The following is a 27,380-nucleotide window of genomic DNA, read 5'->3' as shown; positions in this document are numbered from 1 at the left end:
TGGGGAAACCTGGTAGTTCCCTTCATGAAAAATAAGCCTCACTGTTATTACATTTCCTCTTTTGGCTGAGTCCTCTCATTCACTCTCCCACTCATTTTCCTGGTTTCCCCAGATCATGTAATGTGCTCACAGTGCTTTGGTGTTTAAGTATACAATGTCAGTCTGCTCTGCCAAAGTGCACATAAGGGAAGAGATGGCTCTGTGACCTTTGAGGAATTCCAATCCCAGCCTGTGTAACAAAGTGCTTACTGTCTGTAGTCCCGGACAGACTGAACTGGATGGGAAGGATATAAAGCAGGGATGGGCCTGTGTAGGTTGTGTGTGTGCCTCAGTTCAGATGGCAGACTCTCCTCCTCCTGACTTTCCTTCCCAGGCCCAGGCTTCTCCCAAGTGGTAGAGAGGATCAAGATAGGAAGCAGCACTAGTCTATTCCTTACCATGGATTCAGGCCTTAACCTGATTGTTTTCCTAACCATGGTTAGGACTTATGAGTTACCATTTTCCCATGCCCTGTTCATCACTTTGTTGGAGTCTGGTCTGGATGTGGAACTTCTATAGCCTCACATGGATTTGAGGGAGAGCCCATTCCACATCAGGACGAGTCATCCATGAAGAAAACCTTGCTGCTGCCCACTGCTTATTTAGAGCCCAATAAAATGCAGACAGTCACAGAATCAATATTCAGAATGAGTGAAAGGGTATACATTAAATCTATATCTAAATCAAGTGCTGCAGTTAAAGGAGTATTTCAGTCCCCTAGTGTCTGCAATGGGAGCATCAGAAACACGTGTGTTGACCACTCTAGGTAACCTTATCAGATAACTAGCTTGGCAATTTAGCTCATTTTAAACAGGGATATGGAATAAATTTTTCAGAAATCTGTCTTGCATGTGGTAAAACTATAACCTGACAGCTAGATTAGATTGCATCATAGTCATTTTGAGCCATTAGTCTACTTTTATTCAATTAAAATTCTGTTTTAGTTGACAACAAATCATGACATTTTTGTCTTGTTTTCTTTTCCTCCTACAAATGTTTTTCTTCTCAGGTCCTGGGACCTCCAGGTTTATATTATATATTTTCTCTAACCTAAACAAATTCAACCAGGCTAATACAAGTATTGGAAATTGGAGCAAGCTGACAGCTTATGCTAATATCTTTTTGACAGTTACAACAGACACATTCAACTGAAGATTAAGGTTAAGACATAATAAAACAGCATCTTTAAGGCAAATTCAAACCCAACTTCTCAATAGAATTACAGTGCAATTAATTTAAACAACTTACACCACCAAGTCTAACTAGCTACAGTTTTAAGGTATAAGAAGTGGCGCAAATCTGGATTGCCACAATGCTCTCACATTCAGGGTGTGCTGGATTAAGAAAATGAGCTCCTGTGCCATATTCTATGTTAAACGGCACATCAAGTAGCTATATGCAGCTAACATTATCATTAGCTAGCTAACCAGCTGATTTGCTCATGATTGTTTTCTCGTTGTCACTTGTTCATTCTAATTAATTAGCTACCAGTGACATTATTGTGGCATATAGTGTAGGACGACACGCATTAGACCTTTCTTGAGGTGTACAAGTGCATGCTGCAAGTTTTTCTGTGATTTGAATAGTCTTTCTGATGGTGCATTGTAGATTAAGTGGATCCATATTGATATCTTGGGCCTCCTAAGCTGTTCAAGGACTGTGGTTTGCCAGTGTTGTGTTTTCAGTGTGGCAGAAGATTCCCTTTTCACATAAATAAACATTATTGCACAAAGTTCTGTCAAATCGCATTAGTGGGGAGAGAGCATTATAACCAGAAGATGCTGCAGTCATGCTAGCTTGACCCTACTCTACCTGAATGAGCAAATCGTGCGTGGAGAAATAGTACAACAATTCAAGCTATTTATGAACTTCGACATTTTGGAGATATTTGTATTCCTCTTTAGGCATTGTGATCTTTCAATGTAGTTGGTCTGGTCAAAAGAGTGATTTTGAGTGAAAGCATTTAGAAAATGGAAACCTAGAAAACTAGAGATGAAATTCTGGGGGTGTAGTAGAACTAAACCATGCAATAAAAACAACTGATTTTATAGGGCCCAAGTCATTAACGCTCCCAGCTATTTGCTCTACATACACACTGGCCAGACACACCTCTACTCAAGTATATAAGGCCTCTTTTTGCCCACAAACTCTGGTCCAGTTGGCCCGTGTGAGGACAGATGTAGCCTGCAGGTGTACAGCTGCGGGTGTGTTCTAGGGTTGTGGCTGGGCAAGGTTCTGAGCACAGGGCTTCTTTTGTTCTGCTCCTTGCCCCGAGACACACTTCCACAGGTCCGGGGTTCCCTCATAGCACAAGGGGTGCGGCGCGGCACTTCCTGTGTGTGGAGGTGTGTTTCTGGGCTACTATCCGTACAGCGTCTGGCCCGGTTTTGTCCAGAGCAGCCTTCATTATTTTGATCATGGATTCTGCAAGGATCCATAGGGATGTTAGTTCATGCTGATGCTATGGCATCTTGCTGTTGCTGCAGATTAGGCCCTGGTAGAGTCATGCTGCTAACCACCTGTTTCGTGTCATCCTGAAGATGTCTACTATTCTGAGACAGTTCATACTTTTGGACATGAATATGGAGCTTTATCCTGCTGGATGCATCCATGTGATTAAGGTTAAATCGTAACCATGAACTTAGTCATCTGGTCAGGAACCAGGGTCAGATAAGCTGTGGCGTAAGACATTGTTCATTTGGGAACAGGGGACCTAATGTGTGGCAGGAAAACATTCCTTGCACTTTTGAACTGCAGCCATCATCCTATACTCTAGACCAGGGGTGTCAGACCGGTTCCACGGATAGTCGAGTGTCTGCAGGTTTTTGGTTTTTCTTAGAAACTGGTTCCCACTTCAGACCTAAACAACGAGATGAGGGTAGAAACTAACCAATTAGTAATCTAATTAATCAGTCAAGTACAAGGTGAGACTGAGAACTCGCAGACACACAGCCCTCCGTGGAACTGTTTTGACATCTCTGCTCTAGACACACACAAGCTTGCAAGATTTTTGAACTCAATGCGCTGTTTCTGGGCACATTTTAAGTTAAGAAACCTTTTTGAGTAAACAATATATATTTTGCTAAAAGTTGTGATGTTCTGTAACTCTTTAACCCACAGTTAACTATTCTCAAAGGTATATTTCTCATGAGGAAAAAGGAGAATAAATGTTCAAATTGAAGTATTTTGCATATTTAAGCATCTTTGCTTAATTCTCTGTTTTTTTTTTTTCATGTTTTGGTCATACATTAATCTGAGTCACGTCTTGATAACAAAATCTGTTTTCATGTTTCCTTGGAAAAAAAACAAGGGATTGGGTATGGGAGACCAGATATCTATGTAATACAACGAAACAGATTGTTAGAACAATATGCGGTAAACATGTAAGATGTTGGTAACGTGCAAACCGGAAAGATGCCGGCTTATGCAGAGTCAATTATACATTGCTATAGAACTTCCTCAAATGCCTTACACTTCCTTGGAGTGTTCATAAAGTGTATTTGAACTCATTTTAATAAGATAACCTAACTTTTATGCCTAAACTTAACCTACCCCAAACGCCTTAAACTAACCCATAATGCTTAAACACACACACATAGTTTTCCATTTTTAGTGAGTGTTCTCCTAGTTCTGGATTGTGGGTTGACTAACTGTTGAGGGACCTACTGACTCAAACAATACAAAGGGCCAACACCTGCCCAACACTGTTATAAAAGCCCTGTAACCGTCTTTACACAGGCCGTCTATAATTCCCGCATCTCTCTACTCTTACTCAAACATTGTATCTTACTCTCCCAACTCCGGCACACCTATTCAACCACTACACTTTTCCCTTTTCAGTTCTTTCAGTCCCATCCAGTCATCAACTTGTTAGTTAGCTAGCTAGGTAATGTCTAAAATCTGTTTAAAATGATGTATTTTATTATCAAAACAAACAGTTCTCTTGTGTGCAGTTTAAAGCATCCAGTGACATGATTAATTTAAAACACTCACAAATCTGACTGAAAGAACAAAGAATAACAATGACAGAATTGGACAGACCTTGTAAGAGGCACACTGTCATTAACCATTGTTGTGTATTGTCTAAGGGTCCACGTTCAGTACTAAAAAGCGATGAAGACGTAGATGTTATTAGTAAAGAATGTACTGCCTTCAACATGTTTTGCATTGAAGTGTGAACTTTGACAGCCCTAGTTTTATCCTCTTCATCTGAGGCTCCCCATATACGGGGTACTCCCCCCCAATCTCCAACAATGACGTAGTACGATGTTTAAACTGTGAATCCATCAAAACTGTTTTTGCCCAAATGAAATAATATTCTGACTCCAGGCAAATATATAAGCATATAGCAAAACCAGTACTGTATTTTTAAACCGTGCATGCCAATATGTATGTAGACAGAACTTATTTTTCTCAACCTATTTACACAAACGATACACCATTTCAAAAGCTGCTACTTCACAGATTCCAACAGTGATAGCAATGACCAACACTCACTAAACTATTAATCAAAAAATATTAATATTACAACAACAAACTGTGTCTTGCCTTTATTGTTTTAGTTACCAAAAGTAGTGTCTGATCGAATAAAACCACTTGAAAAGATATTCTAGTGTCCCTCATTCCGAGTCCATTAGTTTACATCTTTTTATATGGTGCCTAGTGGTGAAGAGGTTAACTGATTTAAATGTTGTTTGAGATTAAATTAATGTGCACATTAAAAAAAATATTCACTTCTATTCCTTGGCAATCCACCTTCCCTACAGTCTCCAAATATAATAATGTAGTGTTAGGATTTTTGGTCACTCAAAGACTTTCAAGGGGTATATTGCAATCCTCTGTAGACTAGTAGCAGGATAAGAATGTGAAACCATCCTTTCATGGTGCGCATGGAGTTAACTGTCTGTAACACACTGACATGTGGTGACTGGCTCGATTCTCCTGGGACTTCAGAATGACGCATCATTTATTTGTCTGTCTGCAGCTTCCTGTTAAAACAGGACATCAGAACACCCACACCAGAGTCAGCACAGAGCACAACAAAGAATGCCTCATCAACATCTCAAAGTACAAATTCTCCCTCGTCATTAGTGGCCTCACAAACATACTGAAAAATGTGAACAACATGGTAAGTGGAGAAGACAACCTGTTTTAGCCGTTTATCTGACTGTATCCACCCTTCATCCTGTAAGACATATGGTGTCAAAACTTAGACAACTGAAGTACAGGTTGAGCACAAGGGGAAGGAACTGGTGTCTGAAGTTTAAGATGGGCACTAAGGGATGGGACGGGTTTCTGAAATTTAAGATGGGCACTAAGGGATGGGACGGGTTTCTGAAGTTTAAGATGGGCACTAAGGGATGGGACGGGTGTCTGAAGTTTAAGATGGGCACTAAGGGATGGGACGGGTGTCTGAAGTTTAAGGTGGGCACTAAGGGATGGGACGGGTTTCTGAAGTTTAAGATGGGCACTAAGGGATGGGACGGGTGTCTGAAGTTTAAGGTGGGCACTAAGGGATGGGACGGGTTTCTGAAGTTTAAGATGGGCACTAAGGGATGGGACGGGTGTCTGAAGTTTAAGATGGGCACTAAGGGATGGGACGGGTGTCTGAAGTTTAAGATGGGCACTAAGGGATGGGACGGGTGTCTGAAGTTTAAGATGGGCACTAAGGGATGGGACGGGTGTCTGAAGTTTAAGGTGGGCACTAAGGGATGGGACGGGTTTCTGAAGTTTAAGATGGGCACTAAGGGATGGGACGGGTGTCTGAAGTTTAAGATGGGCACTAAGGGATGGGACGGGTGTCTGAAGTTTAAGATGGGCACTAAGGGATGGGACGGGTGTCTGAAGTTTAAGATGGGCACTATGGGATGGGACGGGTGTCTGAAGTTTAAGATGGGCACTAAGGGATGGGACGGGTTTCTGAAGTTTAAGATGGGCACTAAGGGATGGGACGGGTGTCTGAAGTTTAAGATGGGCACTAATGGATGGGACGGGTGTCTGAAGTTTAAGATGGGCACTAAGGGATGGGACGGGTGTCTGAAGTTTAAGATGGGCACTAAGGGATGGGACGGGTGTCTGTAGTTTAAGATGGGCACTAAGGGATGGGACGGGTGTCTGAAGTTTAAGATGGGCACTAAGGGATGGGACGGGTGTCTGAAGTTTAAGATGGGCACTAAGGGATGGGACGGGTTTCTGAAGTTTAAGATGGGCACTAAGGGATGGGACGGGTGTCTGAAGTTTAAGATGGGCACTAAGGGATGGGACGGGTTTCTGAAGTTTAAGATGGGCACTAAGGGATGGGACGGGTGTCTGAAGTTTAAGATGGGCACTAAGGGATGGGACGGGTGTCTGAAGTTTAAGATGGGCACTAAGGGATGGGACAGGTGTCTGAAGTTTAGGATGGTAAGTCACTGTTTATTGTGTGTGCTTAACCCATTATCTCCTCATTCTCTCTCCAGCGGATATTTGGCGAAGCTGCTGAAAAGAACCTCTACTTCTCCCAGCTGATTATCCTGGACACACTGGAGAAGTGCCTGGCGTCGGTGAGTAAAAACAGTCTTCTGTATCCCTCCTCACTTTTCCCTCCAAGCCGTTTGTGTTCATGTGTGGTTTACACATTTTACATTTAATATGTTCCCAGCCTGCTCAATCAGTCGTATGGCCTTCCCCAATGTTAACAGTGGGGAAGATGTATTGAACATTGTATTATATTGAACATTGCCAGTTATTAGAATTGGCCTAAATGATTAGTCCCATCTCACTCTGCTCAAATGCTAATGCCTGCGTTACATAGATTTGATGGTTCCTAGGTGTTCTGTCTAACTTTCCAGATGGAGACAGACTTCTGGTGATCCACACAAACCACTTCTTGCTTTCTTTCTCTTCCCTCAAAAAAAAAATTGCTTCTGCAACCCTGCGGCAGAAGATGACTTTTGCAGGTGTTTCCTCAATTTGAGTTAGTGCTTTCACATTCTCCAATGGGAGCTTCCTGCATAGGTTTTTCATTAGCCCATTTCATCAGATGGAAGCCAGTTGCTCCCCTCGTAGGCTATATAGAACTTCTGTAAGGATACATTTTACACAAGTACAGTTTTGGTGTTAACCTGTTACCTAGATATAGGTGAGTTGTCGAGGGTTTGCATTTGTGTTTAGTGTATGCCAGTAATAGCCTGTCAGAATGACAGGTTGTTTTGGAAACGAGCCAAAAGGATCTCTGGGGAATTGTCTAAGCAAGCCACTTAACCCACATTAGGTTCACAGCACATCAGCTGTATCAGTCCCAATGGTGTCCATTTGCCATTGATCACCTGAAAAGCACTGCTAGTTTTCTCCCAGAACCTGAAGATGCCAGCCTTTACACCAACACCCATTCCTGTCATCACGTCCGTTTCCTCCTCCCCTTGTTCCCTAGCAATCAAAGGACTGCCTGCGTCTGGACGAGACCATGCTGGTGAAGCAGCTGCTGCCAGAGATCTGCCACTTCATCCACACGTACCGCGAGGGCCACCAGCACGCCGCCGAGCTCCGTAGCTCCGCCTCCGGGGTCCTTTTCTCCCTCAGCTGCAACAACTTCAACGCCGTGTTCAGCCGCATCTCCACCAGGTAAGACTGCCGGCCCTGGTCCTGAAGAGCCGTAGAACTACAGCTGGGAAATGGGTTGGACTTAATGTTAAGGTAGGATACGTGCCGTACGATACTGTGATAAAAAAATGTGATTAGACATTCTGAAAAATGTTCACGTGTTCTGCAGAGGGAGATCAGAGAGAAATCGAATATATAAATTACTGCTGTGCTCATAAGTGGAATTGATGTGAGTGAATTGTGCTTGTTGAATAAAGTCAAGGGAGCTGTCCATTCAGAGCAGCCAGGTTGGTCAGTCCTCCTCCCCTGTGTTCCACCCCAGGTTGCAGGAGTTGACGGTCTGCTCCGAAGACACTGTGGATGTCCATGACATAGAGCTCATGCAGTACATAAATGTGGATGGCTACAAACTCAAAAGACTGATCCAAGGTAGCTACCCTACCTACTCAACCAACTCCTTCACCCAGTACGGATAGATCATCTCATGGATTCTGTGTGTTTTGATGATCATTTGCTAATGCTTGTTTACTTCACTCATTCTCTCAGAAACTGTGTTAAAATTTAAAGCCTTGAAGAAGCCTGCTCAACTTGCTGTCATTAACAGTTTGGAAAAGGTTTGTGCTCCAGTGTATTTTGTAATATTGTACCATCCGTAGCATTTCGTACTTCCACAATTAAATGTTATACTTTGTTGTTGTTGTCAGTTCTTATCGTTGTCAGTTGACTTCCAATCCAGGAAAGAGTGTGACACATTTTTGCTCCTCCTCAGGCCTTTTGGAACTGGGTGGAGAACTACCCTGATGAGTTTACCATGCTATACCAGAGGCCGCAGACCGACATGGCAGGTCGCTATTTTCAGTAGCTCTGGATTATACTGAGAATGCTCAATCATAAAATTCACTGTTTAAGTAAAACATTACTCAAAAGAAACTTGACATAAGAAAAGGACATCTGTTTTCATGTATGTGTAGATAGTTTAGTGTCGTATCACGCCATCTGTGTGCAACACCCTTCAGATGCGGCTGAGAGGCTGTTTGACCTGGTGGACAGCTTTGCTGAGAGTCCCAAGAGGAAGGCAGCCGTGTGGCCTCTGCAGATCATCCTCCTCATCCTCTGTCCCGAGATCACACACATCATCTCCCGTGAGGTGGTGGAGGAGAGCAAGGCCAATAAGGTTTGTGCTTACGCATGTGTACACACACACCCATATAATGAAATAGATAGTTTAATAGATTTTTCGAAGATATTGTAAGTGATTGCTCTGTCTCTCTACAGAAGCTGTTTTGGGAGAGCTTGAGGAAGGCCCTAGCAGGCCAGGGGGTCAGTAAGCAGCTAACAGAGAGTGCAGCCGTTGCCTGTGTCAAGCTGTGCAAGGCCTCCACCTACATCAACTGGGAGGACAACTTGGTCGTCTTCCAACTGGTGCAGTCCATCGTAGTGGACCTGAAGGTCTGGAAACCGCACTGTCGCCCCCTGGGGGATTGGGCACGCTACTGCAGAAGAGCGAATGTCTCTTACTGAGTGACTGACTGAGTGCCTGACTGTCTGACTGAGTGCCTGACTGACTGACTACCCCTTGTTAAAAAGCGTAGTGGTTAGAGAAGCGGACTTATCGCCTCGCAGGTGAACCAGTGTACGAATCCTGAAACTGTTTACGGTTATATTGCGACTGTTTCTGATAGTTATTGTATGAATGTCATTCATGAATGAAAAGTTGTTTTGCCATGAAAAAAAATTAAAATTCTTATGCCATGAAATGAAATAGCTTTGGCAGACTCGCTAGCCATTGCTCAACTCTTATGACTATTTCAGTAAGTTAGTAGATACCGGTAAAGCTTATTACTGGCTAATACGCTGTTAAAACGACTAGTGGCAAACGCCATACATAGTAAGAAATGTTAGTCAGTTTAACTGTATCAATGTCATTCAGGAATTGCCAATTAACTATTAAAACGGCCAGTGGCAAAATAAGATTTGTTCAGGTTAGAGAGACTAACACCCAGCAATTTTACAGCTCCATTGTGTAGTGGTTAATGACACAGCCTTTTATGCGGGTGACCTGGGTTCGAATCTTGAGGTGGCAACATTTTCTATTGCGGGCCGGCTGAACAAGGCTTGCCTGGTTTCTTTAAAAAACAAATAATAATGCGAAGTACACCAGTTACAGTGAGTCGTACATTTTCTAACCTTTTTGGAGTGGGAATCAAACCCACAACCCTAGTGTTGCAGGCATCATGCTCTACCAACAGAACTGCTGAAGGTTGATGCTGGTCAGTTCTGTCCGTGACAATGTCTTTAATGTATGGACATCTTTATTGTTAATCTCTGGGTTAAATACGTAACTATGGCTACACACTTATTGTGCAACCAGCTATCTACCACTGCTATGGACGTATGAGCAGCCTCATTCTGTCTTTGCTATCAGACCCTGCTCTTCAACCCCTCCAAGCCCTTTTCTCGTGGGGCAGGCAGCCAGAACGCAGATGTGGACCTCATGATCGACTGCTTTGTCTCTTGTTTCCGCATCAACCCTCACAACAACCAACACTTTAAGGTCAGTCCGTCTGCTCAGCTCAGTTTATTGTGCTACTGTAGTTGGAAATGTGCATGCCGTGTTTGAATATACAACACATCGTATAATATATATTTCCCTGTGGGGTAACAGCGGTCATTTGGACGACACTGAGGGTGTAACAATGCATACGATGTGTATTTTGCGTAAATATAACTTCATTTATTTGTGTTCTGCTAAAATAAAGTGTTTGTTTTTACAAGTTGTCATTATTTAATCTTTAGGTCTATCTAACATTTATTAAAAGGGTTATTCTTACTTTGTCTTACTGTAATAGTCACATAGTTGTCAGATGTTGCTATTTGAGTAATATACACATGATTTATTATATTATGTTTCCCCAATGTGACTCGGTTGTTAGAGCATTGTGGGTGATTTTGAAAGACAAAAAAACATTCTAAAATAATAGTAAGCTGTTTGTAGTCGTTTGTGTTTTCAGTGGCAAGATGAACGGACATCAAAACCATTTGCCAAATTGACGTTCTACAACGAGACAACCCAAAGTTATATGCAGTACAGAGACTGCCAATACATTGTATCAATCCAGTATTGTATCTCTGTCCTGTCTAAGGTTTACTTCCCCAGGGGACTCAATCTGTGTTTTTCATCTCTTCAGGTCTGTTTGGCCTCCTCCTCTCCTTCTACCTTTCACTTCGTCCTGGTCAACTCCCTGCACAGAATCATCACCAATGTAAGTGTTACCAACACCTTTGGTTTAAGTCAGTGATGACCTCGTTGACCTTTCACCTGGCGGTGGCTCTTAACGTTCCTCCTCTCTTTGTAGTCTGATCTGGACTGGTGGCCCAAGGTGGATGCTGTGTACTGCTACTCTGGAGAGCTGCGGCTGATGTTCTCCGACACGCTGAGTCGAGTGATGCAAAGCCTTCACACACACGCTCCACTACGCATGACGCCGGTGAGGAAGGCCGCGCACGTGCACTCACGCGCCAATGGTTCGAGAAACCAGCAAAATGTCTGCCTTAACTGAAGTAGCCTATGTTGCTTTGCTCTGACAGAGTCTAACGTTCAAAGAGAAGATGACAACTAGCCTCAAGTTCAAAGAGAAAGCCACCGATCTGGACACACGCAGCTATAAGTGCCTCCTCCTGGCCCTGGTCAAGCTCATCCATGCCGACCCCAAACTCATGCTGCATGTACGTGTCACCCCAACTGCCACAGTGTCTCAACACACCTCAGCCTCTGTATGACCTGCCGGGCCCTGTTTCAATGTGGGTGTGTGTGTGGGGTGGTTGTGTGTGTGTGGGGTGGGGTTGTAGAAAACAGAGAAGCAGGCTCAGGAGATCAAGAGCAGCACAGCGGAGCTGATCACAGGCCTGGTGCAGCTGGTGTCCTTGGCCAACACAGCCCAGCTCTCCCAAGAGGCCATGGAGGTTAGGTCACCCTGTCTGTCTCACTATTCATTTCTATTGGATTCTCAGTAAGAAGGGACTTTATGTGGAATTTCAGCATTGTAATATTTTATGAATGTAATGTATCAGCAGTATTACTAGTTATGATATGTAATCATGTTTCACAACACCTATCCACTGGAAATTAATTTGGGTGCGTACAAAAACTTATCCTAGAAAAGCACAATTTTTATTGGTCAACAAATGGAAAAGTTACATCCTCCCACATATCCATCAGCCTTAAAGGAAGAATTATTGGCAGACGGGGGCAAGCAAAATCCCTCACACACTTCCTGGTTGCTTAAAGTCTACACCATTCACTCAAGTTTTTGTTCACGTGAGAAAACAAGCTTTGAATACCGTAGAGAATCATTTTACCATTTACAGTAACACACTTCTTTTCATGAAAAAGAATTGTAGCTTCTGTAAGTTGGTCAACCAAAAGTGAAAGTGAGTGGTAATAATGTGCTGTAAGTGTAGAGTTGCTTTAACTGCTGTTGCTGCAACTGAGCTGATTTTCTTTAGGTGGGAGCAGATTAGGGCTATCTCCTGTAAGTAATGTAAATGTCTGCCTGTCCAGGCTCTGTTAGTGTTGCACCAGCCGGAGACCATCGAGCTGTGGAATCCTGAAGCCCCCATTGAAACCTTCTGGGACATCAGGTACAAGGACACGCTTTGGTTCTTGTGACCTTTTGGTCCATACTTTGTGTTATATGCTATAAGTCTTTAGGATATGTTTGTGTAGAGATTCAATTGGACTCTTAAAGCTGGTCTCTTTGTAGCTCCCAGGTTCTCTTCCTGATTTGTAAGAAGCTGATTGGCCACCAGATGATGAACAGTACAGAGGTGCTGAAATGGTTACGGGAGGTCCTGATCTGCAGGAACAAGTTCCTCCTAAAGAACAAGGTGAGGACAGGAAACCTAACATCATACTGATTAAACCTAGTCCTGGACTAAAATGCCCCTTCACTGGAGTCCATGCAACACATGGTTAATGTTCTCTTAAAAGACATCCCAGGGCTGTTTTGCAGTTGCAGCCGTTCAACAAAAGTTGAACACGTGTTAGTAACATGTCTGTGTCCTGCTTCCTCCCTGCTTTCAGGAGTGTGCCACTCAGGGCAGTGGGATCCCCATCTGCAGACAAGCCCAGACCAAGCTAGAGGTCAGCCTGTACATGTTCCTTTGGAGCCCTGACGCTGAGGCTGTTCTGGTGGCCATGTCCTGCTTCAGACACCTCTGTGAGGAGGCCGACATCCGCGGCTCTGCCGACGAGGTGCCCGTCCAGACCATCCTGTCCAACTACACCACCTTCACAGAGTTTGCCTCCATCAGCACCGTGATGGCCACAGGTCAGTGAAAGATCTCGTCTCTACAACCTTCTTTCCAGGCTTGGGTCGGATCCAGAGTTTAATACTGAGCATGTGCCGTCTCGAAATATTCTGGGATTCAGGAAATCAAGGTCCGCTATTCAACCCCACTGAGCCACTGTAATCCCAGTGATGAATCCTGTAGCAAATGCAAAGAAATGCTGCTCAGTTTGCTGCACTTTCACAACAAATATTAGACTGCAGGGGTTTTGATCCAGGAGGGGGAAATTATTTGTTATGGCACATCTACTTGACAGACATTTAGTTGTGATTGTCATACTGACCTGACAATAGCGGACCAGAACATTTAAAATGAAATAGCAAAATGACTCATTACTGTTAATGTTCTGCCCCTCTTTTAAAGTGTACCGGTTATTCTTCTGCCCATTAGAGGGCGCAAACTGCCTTCATTGGAAGTGTTCAACCAATATTCTACTTTGGGCTATACCGAGTAATATTAATGCCAAGTTCATCAACTAAAGTAGTAATGACAGACACAGTATGTCTCTGGGAATAATAAAAATACATTATTTTGGAGAATTATTAATCTGTAGAGCTGATTTAGCAAAGTGAAAGGGGAGCTCAGATACAAGGAAAACTGTCTAGCTATTCTTCGCACATTGGAACATATACACTCACCTAAAGGATTATTAGGAACACCTGTTCAATGTCTCATTAATGCAATTATCTAATCAACCAATCACATGGCAGTTGCTTCAATGAATTTAGGGGTGTGTTCCTGGTCAAGACAATCTCCTGAACTCCAAACTGAATGTCAGAATGGGAAAGAAAGGTGATTTAAGCAATTTTGAGCGTGGCATGGTTGTTGGTGCCAGACGGGCCAGTCTGAGTATTTCACAATCTGCTCAGTTACTGATATTTTCACGCACAACCATTTCTAGGGTTTACAAAGAATGGTGTGAAAAGGGAAAAACATCCAGTACGCGGCAGTCCTGTGGCGAAAATGCTTTGTTGATGCTAGAGGTCAGAGGAGAATGGGCCGACTGATTCAAGCTGATAGAAGAGCAACTTTGACTGAAATAACCACTTGTTACAACCCAGGTATGCAGCAAAGCATTTGTGAAGCCACAACACGCACAACCTTGAGGCGGATGGGCTACATCAGCAGAAGACCCCACCGGGTACCACTCATCTCCACTACAAATAGGAAAAAGAGGCCACAATTTGCACCTGCTCACCAAAATTGGACAGTTGAAGACTGGAAGAATGTTGCCTGGTCTGATGAGTCTCGATTTCTGTTGAGACATTCAGATGGTAGAGTCAGAATTTGGCGTAAACAGAATGAGAATATGGATCCATCATGCCTTGTTACCACTGTGCAGGCTGGAGGTGGTGGTGGTGTAATGGTGTGGGGGATGTTTTCTTGACACACTTTAGGCCCCTTAGTGCCAATTGGGCATCGTTTAAATGCCACAGCCTACCTGAGCATTGTTTCTGACCATGTCCATCCCTTTATGACCACCATGTACCCATCCTCTGATGGCTACTTCCAGCAGGATAATGCACCATGTCACAAAGCTCGAATCATTTCAAATTGGTTTCCTGAACATGACAATGAGTTCACTGTACTGAAATGGCCCCCACAGTCACCAGATCTCAAACCAATAGAGCATCTTTGGGATGTGGTGGAACGGGAGCTTTGTGCCCTGGATGTGCATCCCACAAATCTCCATCAACTGCAAGTTGCTATCCTATCAATATGGGCCAACTTTTCTAAAGAATGCTTTCAGCACCTTGTTGAATCAATGCCACGTAGAATTAAGGCAGTTCTGAAGGCGAAAGGGGGTCAAACACAGTATTAGTATGGTGTTCCTAATAATCCTTTAGGTGAGTGTATATGCCCAAGCCGAGTTAATATGGTATGACACTGACAGTTAATGTTTTGGACAATGACCAGCCTCCCCCTTGTATTCCTGTGTTTGATAGGTCGTTCCACTCTTCAGAAGAGGGTGATGGCCTTGCTGAGAAGGATAGAGCACCCCACCCCTGGAAACAAGGAGGTACGATGGATTGTGTTGTTCGACTCTCCTGGTCCCTCTAATCATGGGTCTTTGTGACCCATTTTGTCCTCTCTTCAGAGTGTTCAGCTTGTTTTAATGTCTCCTCCTAGGCTTGGGAGGACACGCATGCCAGATGGGAGCAGGCCACCAAGCAGATTCTGAACTTCCCCAAAAACAAGGTGGAAGATGGGCAGGTAAGACCTCAGCCATGTTTCCCTGTCACTCAGCCAAGTGAATCCCTACTCTGAGCTGTACCTGAACACCCGCTCTGTCTCCCCCCTGCAGGAGTGGATCAACATGACAGGCTTCCTGTGTGCTCTGGGGGGGGTGTGTCTCTCCCAGGGTACCACGCCATGTGGTCCGCCCACCTACAGCCCCCCCATGGGTTCCATGAGCGAACGCAAGGGGTCCATGGTCTCCGTGGCCTCCTGCGAGGCCCCCAGCACTGCAGCTGGGGCCTCAGCCGCCTGCTCCTCCTCCTCTTCCTCGGCAGAGACCCCTCTGGGCAGGTTCCTGGACCGGCTGCTGGCTCTACTGGTCTGCGGTCATGAAAGGGTGGGCCTGCACGTCCGCACCAACGTCAAGGAGCTGCTGGGGCTGGAGCTCAGCCCGGCCCTCTACCCCATGCTCTTCAACAAACTCAGGAACAGCATCGGACGCTTCTTCGACTCACAGGGTCTGGTAGGTGGATGGGATCCATTCATTACAACTGTATTTGCATACAAAACCGTTCCATGGAATTTTACGAACAAATGGAAACCACTGCTGATTGCCATACCCCCCTTGTACACTAACGGTTTGATCGTTTTCATTATTTCTGACATGGATCCATTGACACTGATAGGAATGTGGTTAAGACTAACTTGATAGATTTCTCTCTCTGCCCTGTCAGGTCCCCATCAATGACACGAATACTCAGTTTGTGGAGCAGACCATTGCCATCATGAAGAACCTCCTGGACAACCACACAGAGGGCAGCTCTGAGCACCTGGGACAGGCTAGCATAGAGACCATGATGCTCAACCTGGTCAGGTGAGACCCATACACACACACACACACAAACACACACCTTCTCTTTTAATCTTCAGGACCTTATTGAGTGTTGTCTCCGGTCTAGGTACGTGCGTATCATAGGCAACACGCTGCATGCCATCCAGATCAAGACCAAACTGTGCCAGCTGGTGGAGGTGATGATGGAGAGACGAAACGACCTGTCCTTCTGCCAGGAGATGAAGTTCAGGTGAGAGACCTGTCCTGGTCCGGGGCTTTAACAGCCATAAACATTAGCTTAACGCTACTTAATCGTATGTAAATCCAACCCTCACCACTTCTCTCCCAGAAACAAAATGGTGGAGTATCTGACTGACTGGGTGATGGGTACCTCCAATCAGGCGGCCGATGATGACATCAAGTGTCTGACCAGAGACCTGGACCAAGCTAGCATGGAGGCAGTGGTGTCTCTGCTAGCTGGCCTGCCTCTACAGCCCGAGGAGGGAGACGGGGTGGAGCTAATGGAGGCCAAGTCCCAGCTCTTCCTCAAGTAACTACAACTGGCTTCACTCCTGCTGCTCTCCGGCTTCCACTTTACTCTGCCCGCTCTAACGTTTCCACGCAAAAGTACCCAACTGTTTTTCATTTGTGTATCCAAACTGCCTCCTGACTGTTCTACACTGTGTCATCAGGTACTTTACTCTGTTCATGAACCTGCTGAACGACTGCAGTGAGGTAGAGGATGATGGCCAGCCCGTGGTCGGGAGGAAGAGGGGCATGTCCCGACGCTTGGCGTCCCTCAGACACTGCACGGTCCTGGCCATGTCCAACCTCCTCAACGCCAACGTGGACAGTGGCCTCATGCACTCCATCGGTGAGCTACATTAACACCTGGGACAGCCTGACTCTCAGAGCACAACGTTTTACACACCATATTATACGTCCATCATGTAACGGCCACCTCTGTTGAAATTTCCGTCTGCCATTCCTCTTCTCTCGCCCCTTTCTGTCCTCCTCCAGGTCTGGGCTACCATAAGGACCTGCAAACGCGGGCCACCTTCATGGAGGTGCTGACTAAGATCCTCCAGCAGGGGACAGAGTTCGACACGCTGGCTGAGACGGTGCTGGCCGACCGCTTCGAGAGGCTGGTGGAGCTGGTCACCATGATGGGAGACCAGGGAGAGCTGCCCATCGCCATGGCGCTGGCCAATGTGGTTCCGGGATCCCAGTGGGTATGTCAGAAACCCAGCCCTGGCTAGTGTTGGGTGTCTAACTGTGATCTTGGAGATTCCTGGAATAACACACATCATCATCATCAAGGTGCTGATTTGTAGAATCAAGACTGGAGGCGTTTCCTCTAGCTCTTCAGGAGGTGCTAGTATGAACGTAGTAGTTGTAAGACAGTGGTTGAAACCTGTTTGTGTACTGAGTTTCTAACTGGACGAAATGTGAAATGTAAGTGTTTCTCTGTTGTCTTCAGGATGAGCTGGCCCGTGTGCTGGTCACTCTGTTTGACTCTCGTCACCTGCTGTATCAGCTGCTGTGGAACATGTTCTCCAAGGAGGTGGAGCTGGCCGACTCTATGCAGACTCTGTTCAGAGGAAACAGCCTGGCCAGCAAGATCATGACCTTCTGTTTTAAGGTAAAAAAGACTTCTACACTGCGAGACACTTCAATCGCATTTGCCCCTAAAAATGGATGTGTGCGCACCAGGAAAAAGATTTACAAGCACAGTGTGAGTAAAGATTACATCCTACTTCAGTCTATTTTCCCCCCACATTCCACAAGCGGCATGCGCCAACCTCAGAAAAGATTTCTGTGACGATGCAGTCCAGTCAGAGTGAGTGACAGGTGAACAACACTGGGGAAAAAGTATCGATATAGGCTATAAGTTAACGTGCCGACATCGCTAAAATGAAGCCCATTAAATTAGATTTTGAGGGAAAAAGAGATGAGGAAGACGGAGAGGGGGATTCTCCAGGTTCAACTAATGAAACCTCTTCACAAGGTTTCCCTGAGGCGGCCAATGTTGACATGGTGGCTAACGTTAGCGAAGCTGCTGAGAACAACGTTAGCGACGCTACCATGACCCCCGCTGTCACTTCAACGTCCACTGTAGCCTGCAGAGGGAGAACATAGAGCTTGATATCGATTCAGACTGATATCCTGTGCGTCTTGAGGGCATGGGTCAATGTGTGATTTTGTTGAAATGTGCTGTTGCACAGATTTGTGTCCCTTAGTGCAGGCGCACAGACACACACACGCAGTATAAATATATGTAATACATTTTGTTAATAAACTCTGTGTTACTTCAAAAAATGTCACACTGCTCCTGAATTTCTTTGTGTGCCTTAATATTTTTCATTTAGGAGCTGCTTGGGAAAAAAGTTAGCATTGGGCCCTAATTGTAACATTGTGACAGATTTATGGGGACATTTAGAATGTAATGTAACATTTTGTGTCAGGTTTATGCAGACATTTAGAATGTACTGTAACACTTTGAAGGGGATGTTTAGAATGTACTGTTATGTTGTGTGTCAGGTGTGTGGGGACATTTAGAATGTAATGTAACACTTTGAAGGGGACGTTTAGAATTGACTGTAACCTTGTGTCAGGTTTACGGGGCGGCGTATCTACAGAAGCTACTGGAGCCTTTACTTAAAGGAGTCATCAACACACCAGAGTGGCACAACATCAGCTTTGAGGTGGACCCGACCAGGTAGGATCCTCCTCTGAAACACCATAACATACAGTGGGGAGAACAAGTATTTGAAACACTGCCGATTCTGAAGGTTTTCCTACTTACAAAGCATGTAGAGGTCTGTAATCTTCATCATAGGTACACTTCAACTGTGAGAGACGGACTCTAAAACAGATATCCAGAAAATCACATTGTATGATTTTTAAATAATTAATTTGCATTTTATTGCATGACATAAGTGTTTGAGCACCTACCAACCAGTAAGAATTCCAGCTCTAACAGAAGCCCTCCTGTTCTCCACTCATTACCTGTATTAACTGCACCTGTTTGAACACGTTACCTGTATAAAAGACACCTGTCCACACACTCAATCAAACAGACTCCAACCTCTCCACAATGGCTAAGACCAGAGAGCTGTGTAAGGACATCAGGGATAAAATTGTAGACCTGCACAAGGCTGGGATGGGCTACCGGACAATAGGCAAGCAACTTGGTGAGAAGGCAACAACTGTTGGCGCAATTATTACAAAATGGAAGAAGTTCAAGATGACGGTCAATCTCCCTCGATCTGGGGCTCCATGCAAGATCTCACCTCGTGGGGCATCAATGATCATGAGGAAGGTGAGGGATCAGCCCAGAACTACACGACAGGACCTGGTCAATGACCTGAAGAGAGCTGGGACCACAGTCTCAAAGAAAACCATTAGTAACACACTATGCCATCATGGATTAAAATCCTGCAGCACACGTAAGGTCCCCCTGCTCAAGTCAGCGCATGTCCAGGCCCGTCTGAAGTTTGCCAATGACCATCTGGCTGATCCAGAGGAGGAATGGGAGAAGGTCATGTGGTCTGATGAGACAAAAATAGAGCTTTTTGGTCTAAACTCCACTCGCCGTGTTTGGAGGAAGAAGAAGGATGAGTACAACACCAAGAACACCATCCCAACCGTGAAGCATGGAGGTGGAAACATAACTCTTTGGGGATGCTTTTCTGCAAAGGGGACAGGACGACTGCACCGTATTGAGGGGAGGATGGATGGGCCATGTATTGCGAGATCTTGGCCAACAACCTCCTTCCCTCAGTAAGAGCATTGAAGATGGGTCGTGGCTGGGTCTTCCAGCATGACAACGACCCGAAACACATAGCCAGGGCAACTAAGGAGTGGCTCCGTAAGAAGCAGCTTAAGGTCCTGGAGTGGCCTAGCCAGTCTCCAGACCTGAACCCAATAGAAAATCTTTGGAGGGAGCTGAAAGTCTGTATTGCTCAGCGACAGTCCCGAAACCTGAAGGATCTGGAGAAGGTCTGTATGGAGGAGTGGGCCAAAATCCCTGCTGCAGTGTGTGCAAACCTGGTCACGAACTACAGGAAACGGATGATCTCTATAATTGCAAACAAAGGTTTCTATACCAAATATTAAGTTTAATATTAACTTTTCTGATGTATCAAATACTTATGTCATGCAATAAAATACAAATTAATTACTTAAAAATCATACAATGGGATTTTCTGGATTTTTATTTTACAGTTGAAGTGTACCTATGATAAAAATTACAGACCTCTACATGCTTTGTAAGTGGGAAAACCTGCAAAATCGGCAGTGTATCAAATACGTGTTCTCCCCACTGTAGTTAAATGGTGGCGGTTACCAAGGCCTTTCTGTCTTTCATTTCAATAAGCATAGTTGTTTGTATGACTGTCATCATAATTGCGCTTAATTGTTGTTCTCATTCTCTTTAGACTAGATCAGTTGGAGAACCTGGAGGAGAACCAGAAGAACCTTCTCCAGATTACCGACCGGTTCTTCCAGGCCATTATCAACTCCTCTGGTGCGTTCCCTCCTCAGCTGCGCAGTGTGTGTCACTGTCTCTACCAGGTAGGTCTGTTGGTCTCCTGCTGCTCTCCACCCACTGACCCTGTGTGTGTCTATCTGTGTTGCTGTCACCTCCACCTCTCAAGCCACAGGCTTTCTACCTGTCCACTAACGCCTCAGGGCCACAGCTCGACCTCGCTCTAATCCAGACACTGGCTACACCCTGGTACTTTCCTCTAACTCCTTTCTAACATTCCCTCTATGGCCACTCTGCTAGGTCCTCCAGGCTAGTGCACACTCCCCCTGCATGTGACTGAACAGATTTAGGCCTGTCCTGTCACTGGTGCTGGTTAGAATAGCAGGGGCTGAATTACCTGGCTACAGCAACAAGAGGCACAAAGCAGTTACTGTGTCCCAACTGGCAGTCACCCCTCTACACACACACATTCTATTTAGACTAACTTTCAATGAAAGGACATCTCTGTATGGATCTGCGCTCTCTCCTCGCCTGTTTCCACCTGCATGTCTGATGAGCAGACATTACTTCCCCTGCTTCTGCTCTGAGGCTGGCTCCCTGCTGGGACTTGAGGCTGAGCAGCACATGATTCCATAGGACAAGGAGGTGTGTGCAGGGTGATTTGGAACCACTCATGTTGTTGTGTGGGACATTGAAACTGAAGGGGCAAGTCATGTGTAGATTCCTCTGCTGTGTTCTGTCCCATGCTACTAGTGTTGGACCAAAACCTGCTTGTCTAATACACACACACACAAACATGCAAGCGTTCACCTGCACACACGCCCACATGCTGTACTGAGTGTGTGTGTGTGTGTGTGTGGCCGGTGCTGTGACCTGTTTGTGCTCATCTCTGTTCTGTAGGCTACTTGCCACTCTCTACTGAATAAAGCAACAGTTAAAGAGAAAAAGGAAAACAAAAAAGCAGTAAGTTCAGTGAACTCTTTTTTTAGCCACTTTGTTTTTCTAAAGCAAAAAAAGCATTTTTTTCTTTCATTTGTCTCTTAGATTATCTTTGTACATGTATTTTTATGGTTTGATTTGGTGCTTAATTTGTTTTTTGCTGGAAAATGGTTTTCACATTCAAGTCTGTCTACAGCCTTCTCTTAAAATCATTGTACCAAAAATGGCACCAAGTAAGTTGCTTCCATTTTCTATTAACAACTCCAAGAAACCTGTGGCATTCTGCTAGTCTCGTTTTCCTTCTTTTATTCTCCCTCTGTCTTTCTATCTGTATCTACCTCTCTCTTTCTATCTGTATCTCCATCTCTCTGTCTGTATCTCCATCTCTCTGTCTGTATCTCCATCTCTCTGTCTGTATCTCCCTCTCTCTCTCTGTCTGTATCTCCCTCTCTCTCTCTGTCTGTATCTCCATCTCTCTCTCTGTCTGTATCTCCATCTCTCTCTCTGTCTGTTCTTCTGTCTTTTTCGCTAATTGTGCTCGACATCTTTCTGTCTGTGCTCAGAAATGGATTTTGAGACAGTTTGTCAGTACATCTCTAGATGTTGGTTTTAGTTCCGCTGTCGTGGGTTGTCCATGGAGCACAACTTTCAGTAAAGTGCTAGTATTCCTGCATTGTTTTTTGTTGTACAAATGCGGTAGAATGGACTGTAGGCATAATGCAACAGTCTTAAATCTTTCAGAAAACTACAGTATAAAGCTTTCCTGGCTTTGTAGAGATGGTTATTGGGACAAAGTTAACTTGCTGTGAATGGTTGATTACTGGGTCTCTTGTCTCGGTGTGTTCCTGCCTCTGTCTCATCTGGTATGTCCCTTGACTATGTATTAATGGCAGAATGTCACTCGGTTTATTGTATGCAGTTGTAATATATATTGTCCATTGTATTTGAGCTGTACCATATAGGAGCTCTTTGAAAGTGGTTGATTGAACCAATGATTTTGAGTGTGTGTGTGTACAATACAAGCATGTCTGTCTGTTTTAAGTTTTGACATATATATATATATATAATTAAAAAAAGCATACTAACTTGCTTTTCAATCCATAAAGCAAGGTGTTTGAGGTCATTGTTGGGTCGTGTTGCTGCTCTGGTGTGTGGTCACTGTTGGGTCGTGTTGCTGCTCTGCTGTGAGGTAACTGTTGGGTCGTGTTGCTGCTCTGGTATGAGGTAACTGTTGGGTCGTGTTGCTGCTCTGGTGTATGGTAACTGTTGGGTCGTGTTGCTGCTCTGGTGTGTGGTAACTGTTGGGTCGTGTTGCTGCTCTGGTGTGTGGTAACTGTTGGGTCGTGTTGCTGCTCTGGTGTGTGGTAACTGTTGGGTCGTGTTGCTGCTCTGGTGTGTGGTAACGGTTGGGTCGTGTTGCTGCTCTGGTGTTAGGTAACTGTTGGGTCGTGTTGCTGCTCTGGTGTGTGGTAACTGTTGGGTCGTGTTGCTGCTCTGGTGTGAGGTAACTGTTGGGTCGTGTTGCTGCTCTGGTGTATGGTAACTGTTGGGTCGTGTTGCTGCTCTGGTGTGGGGTAACTGTTGGGTCGTGTTGCTGCTCTGGTGTGGGGTAACTGTTGGGTCGTGTTGCTGCTCTGGTGTGGGGTAACTGTTGGGTCGTGTTGCTGCTCTGGTGTGTGGTAACTGATGGGTCGTGTTGCTGCTCTGGTGTGGGGTAACTGTTGGGTCGTGTTGCTGCTCTGGTGTGTGGTAACTGATGGGTCGTGTTGCTGCTCTGGTGTGGGGTAACTGTTGGGTCGTGTTGCTGCTCTGGTGTGGGGTAACTGTTGGGTCGTGTTGCTGCTCTGGTGTGGGGTAACTGTTGGGTCGTGTTGCTGCTCTGGTGTGTGGTAACTGATGGGTCGTGTTGCTGCTCTGGTGTGTGGTAACTGATGGGTCGTGTTGCTGCTCTGGTGTGTGGTAACTGATGGGTCGTGTTGCTGCTCTGGTGTGTGGTAACTGATGGGTCGTGTTGCTGCTCTGGTGTGTGGTAACTGATGGGTCGTGTTGCTGCTCTGGTGTGTGGTAACTGATGGGTCGTGTTGCTGCTCTGGTGTGTGGTAACTGATGGGTCGTGTTGCTGCTCTGGTGTGTGGTAACTGTTGGATTTTAGGGTGATGAATAATTTGAAGTAGGTGAAGTAGTTTCTAGATCTCTCTTCACTTCATTCTATTTTCCATTATCCTTTTTTGCGCTTATACTATTTCTCTGTCTCTCGCTCTCAGTCTATATGTCTCTTACTCTGTGTATCTGTTGGTCGGTCTTTCTGTCTTTGAGAAAGGCGTTGGATCTTGTCTGTTCTGTAATGTTGTTAAAGAATTTCTTTAACTTCATCCTGTTGTTTTGTCTCCTCTGTCCCCACCCCCCCTTGTTCTCCTTCCTCCCCCCTTGTTATCCTCTTCTCCATCCCCGGTCTACCTCCTATTCTCCCAGGTGGTGAGCCAGCGTTTCCCCCAGAACAGTATAGGGGCGGTGGGCAGTGCCATGTTTCTGCGCTTCATCAACCCCGCCATAGTGTCACCTTACGAGGCAGGCATCCTGGATAAGAAGCCCCCACCGAGGATAGAGAGAGGCTTGAAGCTTATGTCCAAGGTATGGTGTGGGATCTATGTCAAATAAATACCATCTGACAATGCTTCTAGATTTCCTTTGACAGAAAGTGTTTAATGAAATATGTTCTGAAAATATTAGTTTTTTATTTTTCCTCTCTTCAGATCCTCCAGAGCATTGCCAACCATGTTTTGTTTACTAAAGAGGAGCACATGAGGCCTTTTAATGACTTTGTGAAAAGCAACTTTGATGCTGCCAAGCGGTAAGTTGAAAGGATTTTAATACCAGTAAAGCTTTTAATTGGTAGCTTAATTGACATAAGAGCCCCACTGAAAGCGGATGAAGCAGGTGCTGGTTCAGGAAGGTTCTGGAAAACCTCTGGACCAGTTGATCATCCCTGACAGTGGTCCACATGGGCCAGTAAAAAACTATCTATGAATCTGGTTTCTGTAGTTGGTGATATTTATAACACACAGAATGCAGAAAAGGCCTAAAGCCTTGTTGGAGCTTTGCCCAAGTCCATTGTGTTTGTCCGTTGGGTATATGCTGTTGGTTTGAGCGTTGAAAGGTGGCTTCAATTTGGTTTTTCAAATAAAGAGTTCCATTCCAGGTTTTTGCTCGCTTCTTCATTTTGAAAGAATTGAATGAGTCTTTTATGAAACAAAATGTCTACCTTTCAAATGGCAATACTTTCTCTACTGTAGGGAACTCGAGGATCAGCCATTATTAGTCTAAGTCAGGAAGATCTACTGTTGCAGCCAGTTTATTTTTCCAGACAATGCTCATCTTAGTGACATATTACAATGTCAGTGCATAATGCAATTGGGAAGGCCTCTCAAAAATAGGATAGCCCGTTTTTTATATAAGTTCTTATATATTTAGCGCTCTGAAGAAGTCCTTCATATCCTGTTATAAACTGTTTTTAAGACTACAACAAACACTCTTCAAATATAGACCGCGAAGTCCGATCCAATCCGTTTTGTCCTTTAGGTTCTTCTTGGACATCGCGTCTGACTCTCCTCCCAGTGACTCAGTCTACCACAGCCTGTCCTTCATCAGCGATGGCAACGTTTTGGCCCTTCACCGGCTGCTCTGGAACAACCAGGAGAGGATCGGCCACTACCTCTCCAGCAACAGGTCAGGATACACAGCTTATCTTAACCCCAAAACCTGATCCTATCCTCATCACTGATCTAAACGCTAACTGAAACATAACCTTTTTATCCTTAAAGGGACTTGCAAAAAAGCTTGATGCTCAGTGATTTACTATCATTGAAAGTATGTTTTGTTCTCCCAAGTATAGTAAAGGCTGGTTTTATTATACCTACTGTATTAGAACCTTCTGTGGACAAAGACATTCTTAATCATATTCTCCCTCAAACTAACCTCTTGCCTAACCTTGCAACCCTAAACCTAATTTTAATTCTAACAAAGTCTAAATATGATGTTTTATGCACAAAAGTATAATGAAATCGGTTCTCACAAGCCATCCTGATATTAATACAGTTCCTTCAAATAACTGAAAAATTAGTTGAAATTCGCCAATGTATTTAATCAGTTCTTTATTTCAGTGTTAATATTACTGTACCTCCTAATTTCATAATGCCATGTGCAGAGTCAAGGCACCCAGAACCAGAAGCAGTAAAGCAACCCTGTAACATCACTGAACCTCCATGTTTGACTGTAGGGAAGGTGTTCTTTACCTTTTGAAGTCAAAGAACATCATTTTGTTTTCTGTGAACGTGGGGATTGTGAGCTTTTCCAAAAAGTTGTCAACAAGCGATGGTGGTATGTTGAGGTTTGTTTTGGCAAATTGTATTTATGAGTTCTTATGTCACTTTCTCTCAGCAATATCGCTCCTATCATACAACCCCCTTTCATTGAGTTGGTGACAGATGGTCCAAATTGAAACTTGACATACTTGAAACTGTAACTGAACGGCAGCTTGAATCTGTGTAGCAGTTGTTATAGAAATGTACTGGGTTAATCTGTTTCTGTGGATAGTCTTGAAATAATTGATGTACAAGGTTGCTTGCTGGGTTTATGATGAACACTTGATAGAGTGGAAAAGTACTGAGAGTGTGAAATGCACTCTGTAGACGGGTTGAGTGTTATAAAGGAGTAGAGAATCAACGTAATGTCATTGTAACCTATCACTGTCTGTTCATCTTATGACCATGGGCTGGGGAGACGGGCCTGCTGTGTGATTGGTATGCAGGGAACCGGTTAGACCCAGCTCTTGTGAGGGTGAACATGTTATCCATCTAATGGGATGTTCCTGGGCTGCCCCTCAGAGTTTGTATTAGTTTGGAACTGAAAAAAAAACGGAATCTCTCCGCTTGCAAGTGTAGTAACTATAATAGTCTTGCCTGCCTGTAATAGTTCTCTCTCTCTCTCTCTCTCTCTCTCTCTCTGAATTTCCACCACACGGTTGATCAAGCTGCTTTCTCCAATGTTGGAATAATACTTTGTTGCAACTTATCTTGTGGCCACATCCAGGTATGTTGGCTACAGTGGCATGGGCCTTGACCGTCTTATAACATTGCATACACTGAAACAGGGGCATCAAGGTCTTTAGAGATGGACTGTAGCCCTGATTGGCCATGCTTGGCTTTTTTCAAGCTTATTGCAGTACATACAATAACACCAATTTGGAGAATGAGTCCTGTTCTCTATTCAAGCTGGTTGAATTAGTGATTTTCATTTTGGAGAGCCTACAACTCAGCAACCACAGGTTGCTTCAGTTCCAAAATAAGGGACAATCCTACTTTAATATCATATTTCAAAGGTAAAATAGAATTTTCCGTTCCATGTCTTTGCAGTTTTTTTCAGCTGCAAACCAAATAAATACATCTATGGATGCTGAAAGGATTCAGTTCAACAGTTTTCTAGGCATAATGTTGCGTTATTTGAATCAAGTGCAAGGGTGACAATAGTTTTAGCCACAAGTGTATATTACAGTGTGAAAGCTGACAGTCCCTGTCCCTCTGTAGGGACCACAAGGCTGTGGGCAGGAGGCCATTTGACAAGATGGCCACACTCCTGGCTTATCTGGGTCCCCCTGAACACAAACCTGTGGCTGACACCCACTGGTCCAGCCTCAACCTCACCAGCTCCAAGTTTGAGGAGTTCATGACCAGGTAACTGTTCTCCTGTATTAGTGTCAAATATTCAGAGGGACCAGCAAACCATGACACCGAGTGCAGTAGAATACGAGGCATTTCATTGCCCATTTGTCCCTGATTATTAGGCACCAGGTCCACGAAAAAGAGGAATTTAAAGCTCTGAAGACCCTGAACATCTTCTATCAGGCTGGCACTTCGAAGAATGGCACCCCTGTCTTCTACTATGTCGCTCGCAGGTAAGTCCTGGCAAATTGTGTTC

The 27,380-nt window shown here is 44.6% G+C and overlaps 1 protein-coding gene across 1 annotated transcript in view; it reads left to right on the top strand.

Annotated features, from left to right (window-relative positions):
- The window catches only part of nf1a (neurofibromin 1a), a 79,643-nt gene that overhangs the window by 5,843 nt on the left and 46,420 nt on the right, over positions 1–27,380 (top strand). The window contains 33 exon segments of the mRNA XM_034291578.1: positions 5,024–5,167; positions 6,498–6,581; positions 7,451–7,641; positions 7,943–8,049; positions 8,167–8,234; positions 8,390–8,465; positions 8,637–8,794; positions 8,896–9,069; positions 10,046–10,174; positions 10,809–10,883; positions 10,977–11,108; positions 11,209–11,346; positions 11,470–11,583; positions 12,182–12,261; positions 12,384–12,507; positions 12,704–12,950; positions 14,916–14,989; positions 15,100–15,191; positions 15,193–15,670; positions 15,882–16,021; positions 16,107–16,229; positions 16,329–16,529; positions 16,672–16,853; positions 17,000–17,211; positions 17,460–17,621; positions 18,595–18,698; positions 20,419–20,554; positions 21,369–21,431; positions 23,880–24,038; positions 24,161–24,258; positions 24,987–25,133; positions 26,990–27,136; positions 27,247–27,357. Of these exon segments, the coding sequence (XP_034147469.1) occupies positions 5,024–5,167; positions 6,498–6,581; positions 7,451–7,641; positions 7,943–8,049; positions 8,167–8,234; positions 8,390–8,465; positions 8,637–8,794; positions 8,896–9,069; positions 10,046–10,174; positions 10,809–10,883; positions 10,977–11,108; positions 11,209–11,346; positions 11,470–11,583; positions 12,182–12,261; positions 12,384–12,507; positions 12,704–12,950; positions 14,916–14,989; positions 15,100–15,191; positions 15,193–15,670; positions 15,882–16,021; positions 16,107–16,229; positions 16,329–16,529; positions 16,672–16,853; positions 17,000–17,211; positions 17,460–17,621; positions 18,595–18,698; positions 20,419–20,554; positions 21,369–21,431; positions 23,880–24,038; positions 24,161–24,258; positions 24,987–25,133; positions 26,990–27,136; positions 27,247–27,357 (4,670 nt within the window).

The sequence above is a fragment of the Esox lucius genome, chromosome 1 (assembly GCF_011004845.1).
Source record: "Esox lucius isolate fEsoLuc1 chromosome 1, fEsoLuc1.pri, whole genome shotgun sequence".
NCBI classification, from domain to species: Eukaryota; Metazoa; Chordata; class Actinopteri; order Esociformes; family Esocidae; genus Esox; species Esox lucius.
The sequence above is the reverse complement of the archived record's forward strand: the minus strand, read 5'-3'. Positions and strand labels throughout refer to the sequence as shown.